At 39.8% G+C, this 8010-nt stretch overlaps 1 protein-coding gene across 1 annotated transcript in view; it reads left to right on the plus strand.

Annotated features, from left to right (window-relative positions):
* The window catches only part of KLHDC1 (kelch domain containing 1), a 64108-nt gene that overhangs the window by 36279 nt on the left and 19819 nt on the right, over positions 1-8010 (plus strand). The window contains exons 7-9 of the mRNA XM_017849450.1: positions 2808-2891; positions 3337-3395; positions 6710-6836. Coding sequence (XP_017704939.1) covers positions 2808-2891; positions 3337-3395; positions 6710-6836 — 270 coding nt within the window. The remainder of the gene's footprint in view (positions 1-2807; positions 2892-3336; positions 3396-6709; positions 6837-8010) is intronic.

The raw sequence follows: 8010 nt of genomic DNA on the forward strand, positions 1-8010 counted from the left end.
GTGCAGTGGCCGGATCTCAGCTCACTGCAAGCTCCGCCTCCCGGGTTTACGCCATTCTCCTGCCTCAGCCTCCCGAGTAGCTGGGACTACAGGCACCTGCCACCTCGCTCAGCTAGTTTTTTGTATTTTTTAGTAGAGACGGGGTTTCACCGTGTTAGCCAGGATGGTCTCCATCTCCTGACCTCGTACCCGTCTCGGCCTCCCAAAGTGCTGGGATTACAGGCTTGAGCTACCACGCCCGGCCTGCCATCATCATTCTTTTCCACAGGTGTCATGCCCTGATTTAATAAAGGCCTATTTTTTAAAATCCTTTTATAACAAAGCCCATGTTTTATATACCCTTGAATTCAGAGGTAGATGCAATTATGGCATGACAAAAAGTAACATTATCAGTATTCTTTCATTTGTTAGTGACCAAAAACAAATTCAAATTAGATTAAGCAATAATGAATTCTCACATAGCTGGAAAGCATATTGGAATGGCTCACAAAGTAGAAGGAAGAGCCGCAGGGACCACGGCCTCAGGAACTGGAGCAGGTTACTCAGCATCCTCACAATACATTCTGTCTTTCTGTCTGCTTTTCTCTGCTTCTCTTTGTGTGCTTGTTTCATTCCGTCTATGGCAGACACATTGGCTCATTTAGAAGGGAATATGGTCCTGGTTACACACACAGTTGTTTGTATTGTACTCTCTCAACGTCTATATTACTAGTCTTAGAAAAGGGCCGGGCTTGGTGGCTCATGCCTGTAATCCTAGCACTTTGGGAGGCAGAGGCAGGCGGATTGCCTGAGCTAAGAAGTTTGAGACCATCCTGGCAACACCTTGAAACCCCGTCTCTACTAAAAATACAAAAGAAATTAGCCAGGTGTGGCGGCATGCGCCTGTAGTCCCAGCTACTCAGGAGGCTGTGGCAGGAGAATTACTTGAACCTGGTGGCCGAGGTTGCAGTGAGACGAGATTGCACCACCGCGCTCCAGCCTGGGCAACAGAATGAGACTCCATCTCTACAAAAAAAAAAAAAAAAAGAAAGAAAGAAAAGGACAAGAAAAGGACTCGGCCTCTACTTGGGCGTGTTCCTACGCTTTACAGCAATTCCTGATGCCAAAGGGATGATTGGCCGGTCTTGAGTCACATGTTCATTGCTAGGGACAGCAGGGTATTGTGACTGATAAGCTTACCAGAATTGAACAGTGTGGAATGCTAAGCAGGTCGTATATGCGCAGTTACATATGTGTCTACTAATACACATATATGACTAGAATTCCTTACAGTCCAGCTTCTGTTCATGGAAATGATGGGAAGGTCTATGCAAAATAGTAAGTGTTAGAGTTTGGCCATTCTCTGGATCCTCTTTTCCAGGCAGTAAATTTCAGATTTCCAGTGCTTCTCTGTTCTCTTCTATATAGTAGAAGAATTCTTCCAAAATTTCAGATCAAGCCTGGGGTAATAATAAAAATTTTGTTCTGCTGGAAGGGCTGGGAACCAACATTCTTAAATGGTTCTCATTTAAGTGTTATATAGGTAATATCTGAATTATGTCTTACCAAGTTGACCTCAGCACAGTTATTCAAATAAGCCTGAAAAGTTTAGGAAGTTTTGATATTGGATGCAGGGCTTTAATTTCCTATACCCAGTTTGAGTAGCCAGTGAGCTGAGAATGTCAGGTTCTTTCAGGACTTGACTACTCGGGAGGCTGAGGCAGGAGAATGGCGTAAAGCCGGGAGGCGGAGCTTGCAGTGAGCTGAGATCCGGCCACTGCACTCCAGCCTGGGCGACAGAGCAAGACTCCGTCTCGAAGAAAAAAAAAAAAAAATGCATACATAAAGGCACTCACCATGAAAACATGGAAATTATGCAGAAGATTCTTCCCTTAAATCTTATTCATTCATCTACCCATGATACTTGCTTTTGCCACCAATTAAAAACCTCTCTAGGGTGGCATGGTGGCTCACACCTGTAATCCCAGCACTTTGGGAGGTCGAGGCAGGCAGATTACTTGAGGCCAGGAGTTTGAGACCAGCCTGGACAACAAAGCAAAACCCCATCTCTACTAAAAATACAAAAATTAGCCGGGACTGGTGTTACGCGCCTGTAATCCCAGCTACTCGGGAGGCTGAGGCAGGAGAATTGCATAAACCTGGGAGGTGGAGGTGGCAGCGAGCCAAGATCGCACTGTTGCACTCAAGCCTTGGTGACAGAGCAAGACTGCCTCAAAACAAAAAACAAAACTTCTCTAAAGAAAAGATCTGCTGTATTTACTCAAAATAAAGTGTAGAGAAGTATTACCAATGTTAAGAGTTTTAGTAAGAGAGAGCACTGTCTGACTTAAGCCAAGAGTGAACTTCTTATTGTAAATTTGAGGCATCAAGAGTTTTGGAGCCATTTTTAATTTTACAGAGTTTCTGAGATAATCGCAATATGCGCCGCTCACTTCTAATAGGAACTCTGTGTGAGAGAGGGAGACAGAGGAGAGAGGGAGAGAGCGAAAATTGTAAAATTTGATTTAAAATCTTTATACAGTATTTCAAACAAAAATTTACATGAAACCTTATTTTGCTAAATAGTGTCAGACATACAAGAAAAATATTTGCAAAAGTAAAGATCAGGGAGAATAAAATTTATTCTGACAAACAGTATTTGTCTGCAATTAGTACTATTTAGAATAAACTTTTGCATTAGCATTTTTAATTGAATTACATAGGTAATGATAACTTAGTGATTAAGACTTTCTCATACTGAGCATAGGAATGTAACTTTATTACAGATATTTCAAGTCTTTGCAATCTGTTCTGATTTCTACTTGCAGGGTGGAGTTCCACCACAGCCACGAGCCGCGCATACGTGTGCAGTTCTTGGAAATAAGGGTTATATCTTTGGCGGACGTGTTTTGGTGAGTGTTTTTAATGGAAATGTGCAATGCTCCTTATAAAAATTTATCCTCTGATTTCGTGGAATAATTGAACATTCATGTAATCTAGAGATTAAAATGGCATTCAGTACTTTTATTTATCTTCTAATTCGTAAACAGACAATACATGAACAATCATAGATGATTATAAATCATATTTTAATGAGAATCTTTCAGTGCAGTATCAGAAAAAATTAGTTTCTTGTCATCTAAAGCCTGTGAATTTAAACCTATTTCTTCCTTTCCCCTTTGACACCTTGATTTGGGAGCTCTGTGTCAGTCTTAATTATTATTGTTTTCCAATATTTAAACTTCTCATGTGAAGTAAAATAGAGATAGTCTATTTTAATCTGAACTTACTTTAAAAGAAAATTTTAGCTGATAAAAGATGTGAAATACTGACCAATGTAACACACTTTTCTTTTAGCAAACTAGGATGAATGATTTGCACTATCTAAACCTAGACAACTGGACTTGGTCTGGAAGGTAAGTTTGAAGTCTAAGTACATTTTAATCTATAGGCATGTGTGTGTGTCTGTATGTGTCCATAATCCAAATGTGGGTCTTTAAAACTGAACTGGCATTTTTTTCCTTCAGATTGTATGTTTAAGCAAGGACTATATAGATTTAAATAGAGTTTGTTCCTTAACCAAACAAGATTAAACATGAAAATACTAACAGTTGAAATTAGATTATATAAAAGTACTGGTTTTATACTAAGTATTTTTTGAGGATTGATCAGTAGAAGAAATGAAGAAGTGGTTGAATGGGGTCATCTCAGGTAAACAAGTAATGGAGTAAAGTCAGATTTTATTTGTAGCTCATAATATGTATTTAATAATAGAACAAATATATTTAGCTATCAACTTAGCAATTTATATAATGAGATGGAATCAGAGCTATATATTATTCCAAAGTATAAATACCATTAAATACCATAAAACCATGAAAATTTCAGAAGAAAATATAGCATATTATCTTTAAAATCTTGACATGGATGCACACCAACATGGCACAAGTATACATATGTAACAAACCTGCACGTTGTGCGCATGTACCCTAGAACTTAAAGTATAATAATAAAAAATAAATAAAAAGAAAAAAAATCCTAAAAAAAAAATATTGTCATGGAGAAAGCTTTGTAAAGACATATCGTTTCATTTATGAACTCAAAATTCATAAATGAAAAGACTGATCGATAAGACCACTTAAAATTAAATATTTCTCTATAGAAAATGTGCCACAAAAAATTAAATGGCAAATTGTAAAATACAAACAAAAAAACTGGAAGCAATATTTGGAATTTTTTTTTTTTTTTTTTTGAGATGGAGTCTCGCTCTGTCACCAGACTGGAGTGTAGTAGCGCGATCTCGGCTCACTACAACCTCCGACTCCCTGGTTCAAGCTATTCTCCTGCCTCAGCCTCCCGAGTAGCTGGGTCTACAGGCATGCACTACTACGCCCAGCTACTTTTTGTATTTTTAGTAGAGACAGGGTTTCACCATGTTGGCCAGAATGGTCTCGATCTCTTGACCTTGTGATCTGCCCACCTCAGCCTCCCAAACTGCTGGGATTACAGGCATGAGCCACTGCACCTGGCTGATATCTGCAGTATTTTTAACAGAGAGATGTCAGGGCAAAGATCCACAAGAACTCAGTAAATCAATTTAAAAAAAGACAAATAATCTAACAGAAAAATGGACAAAGAACATGCATGAACAACTCACAGAAGAAATAATAATAGGTAAAAATTATTTTTAAAAGGTGTTCAACCTAGGCCGGGTGTGGTGGCTCACACGTGTAATCCTAGCACGTTGGGAGGCCGAGGCCGATGGATCACCAGAGGTCAGGAGTTTGAGAACAGCCTGGCCAACATGGTGAAACCCGGGCTCTACTAAAAATACAAGAAAAGTAAGGTATGGTGGCAGATGCCTGTAATCCCAGCCACTCAGGAGGCTGAGGCAGGAGAATCACTTGAACCCAGGAGGTGGAGGTTGCAGTGAGCCAAGATCATGCCACTGCACTCCAGCCTGGCCAGTAAGAGTGAGACTCTGTCTCAAAAAATAATAATAATAATAAAAATAAAATGTGGCGGGCGCAGTGGTGCACACCTGTAATCCCAGTACTTTGGGAGGCCGAGACAGTTGGATCACCTGAAGTCAGGAGTTCTTGACTAGCCTGACTAACATGGTGAAACCCGGTCTCTACTAAATACAAAACAATTAGCCAGTTGTATTGGCACATGCTTGTAAACTGAGCTACTTGGGAGGCTGAGACAGGAGAATTGCTTGTACCTGGGAGGCGGAGATTGCTGTGAGCTGAGATCACGCTATTGCACTCCAGCCTGGGAAACAAAAGTGAAACTCTGCCTCAAAAAAAAAAGTTTCTTATAATCAACACAAACAGTAAAAATATTTCCATTTTGTAAAAAACAAATTATATCTTCCAAAAATGGCCTGTGTTATTCTGGAACATTCCAGAATGTGGAAGAATGGTATCTTCTCACCTCCTAAATTAAATTATTTTGCTTCTAACTTACACTTTTTAATTTTATTTTATTATTATTATTATTTTTGGAGACGGAGTTTCGCTCTTGTTGCCCCGGCTGGAATGCAATGGCGCGACCTCGGCTCACTGCAACCTCCACCTCCCAGGTTCAAGGGATTCTCCCGCCTCAGCCTCCTGAGTAGCTGGGATTACAGGCGCATGCCACTAGGCCCAGCTATCACTTATGCTTATGTTTTTATTTTTCATGCCCCATTTCTTTTAAATGTCCCTCTTATTACTATGATTATTCTTGTTGTCCTGTTTTCTTTTGTTTTAAAAGATAATGTCTCTATTTTGCTCAGGATGGTCCGTCCAGCTCCTGGACTCGAGCAATCCTCCTGCCTTGGCTTCCCAAAGTGCTGGGATTACAGAAGTGAGCCACTGTGCCTGGCCTTGTTTTATTTTATTTTTTTTAGAAATCCTTAGAGGTTTACCCTGGATCTGGAATGACTTTCATGCTTTTACTTTGAAGTTAGAATAGCTAGCATTTTTCAGAGGAGGATAATGTTTTGGGAAATTCTAGAAGTAGATCGAAGTAAAACAACACTATAAAACCCATAATATCCTTGGGGAAATCAGCTAAAACACAAAATTAACCATGAAACAACAGTAAAAAGTTACAGACATGAAAAAAAAATTGTGTTGAAAAACCGAGGGAGCAGCTGATTAGCCAATAAGAATGATGCTGAGTATGCATTGTGAATTAACGGAGAATTGATGGTTTTTTTTGTTTTTTTTTCTTGGAGAAGCAGTCTCGCTCTGTCACCCAGGCTGGAGTGTAGTGGCACAAACTTGGCTCACTGCAACCTCCACCTCCCGGGTTCAAGCAGTTCTCCTGCCTCAGCCTCCCGAGTAGCTGGGACTACAGGCGCATGCTGCCATGCCTGGCTAATTTTTTGTATTTTAGTAGAGACGGGGTTTCACCGTGCTCCCAGTCTGGTCTCGAACTCCTGAGCTCAGGCAATCCACCCGCCTCGGCCTCCCAAAGTGTTGGGATTACAGGCATGAGCCACCATGTTGGGCTGAGAATTGACTTTTATTTTCACTCTGTAGCGAAGTGGAATGGTCATTAAATGGAAAGATTTTTAAAATTCATCTAAGAATTTAATAATGTTTTTCAAATATTCATGTAGGTGGGACTAGTAAAAGTATTTTGGAACAGTGAAGGCAGATTTTTTTTCAGGATCTAAGATGATTAAAAATCTTTTCTTTTGATTAACATAGTACCTAGACTTTTTTCCCCCTTGCCACAGGATTACTATTAATGGAGAAAGCCCAAAACATCGGTCATGGCATACTTTAACACCTATAGCTGATGATAAACTTTTCCTATGTGGTGGACTAAGTGCAGATAATATCCCATTAAGTAAGTTGATTGAAGTTTTGCCTATAATTATTATCTCATTCTTTTTTCTTAATTGTATTTCATACTTACAGTGAAGTAAATCTTTCTTTTTTCCTGTTTTTCTGGTTTGCCTTTATCTTCAACTGTTTTCTTGCATGAATTGTGACCTCTTTGGTTTTGTACCCTTGGCTCTCCACATTCACCTGTTTTCTAGGGAAAGAGAAGAGGAAGGGTGATTGAAGCTAGATTAAATAAAGCCCCTTTCTACTACTATATTCTGTGATTCTCTGTCCACTGATTTTTGATCCAGATGCTTGTACTGTAGGGTAGGATGCTTGCACTGTGTTCGCTTGTGCTATACTCCAGGCTAGGGGGTTTTCTTAGAAGGCCCTGGAAAGACAAAGTGGGAAGCCCAGTTGCTTCTCTTTTTGTTCCAGAGCTGTAGAGGAAAGTGTTTAGCTAGGTTTTTTAAACTCCTAACATTGCTGGTCCCAGTGGCTATGGGTTTTGGAATGCAGGTTTTCTTTCAGCAGTAAAATAGTGGCATCAGGATAGACAGATGACCAAGAATATCGACTTCTTAATTTGGCATGTTAGATGTTTTGTGTTTTCTATTTTCTTTTCTTTTTTTTTCCTCTTTTTTTTTTGAGATGGAGTCTTGCTCTGTGGCCCAGGCTAGAGTGCAATGGCGCAATCTCGGCTCACTGCAACCTCCACCTCCCAGGTTCAAGCAATTCTCATTCCTCAGGCTCCTGAGGAACGAGCTGGGATTACAGGTGCCCACCACCATGCCCAGCTAATTTTTGTATTTTTAGTAGAGGTGGGGTTTCGCCATGTTGGCCAGGCTGGTCTCGAATTCCTGACCTCGTGATCCACCCACCTCAGCCTCCCAAAGTGTTGGGACTACAGGTGTCAGCCACCAAACCCGGCCGTTTTCTGTTTTCTTAACCCAGAAGTTTTCTATGGCTAGAGATGTTTTCATTAAGAAACATTATATACTATTAAAACATTTATATAATTATATATTAGGGTCTGGAAACAACTATTTTTCAACAAAAGTTTATTGAGCATCAGCTGTGTGTCTGGCAGTCAGCTGGCCACCAAACAAATTCCAGAGGTTAGTTGGAGAAACAACAGTTCCTAGTAGGAGATGTTAGTTATTCTTGCATATTATTATTATTATTATTATTATTTTTTTTTTTTTTTTTT

Source organism: Rhinopithecus bieti, unplaced genomic scaffold (assembly GCF_001698545.2).
Source record: "Rhinopithecus bieti isolate Rb0 unplaced genomic scaffold, ASM169854v2 scaffold_29928, whole genome shotgun sequence".
Taxonomy (NCBI): domain Eukaryota; kingdom Metazoa; phylum Chordata; class Mammalia; order Primates; family Cercopithecidae; genus Rhinopithecus; species Rhinopithecus bieti.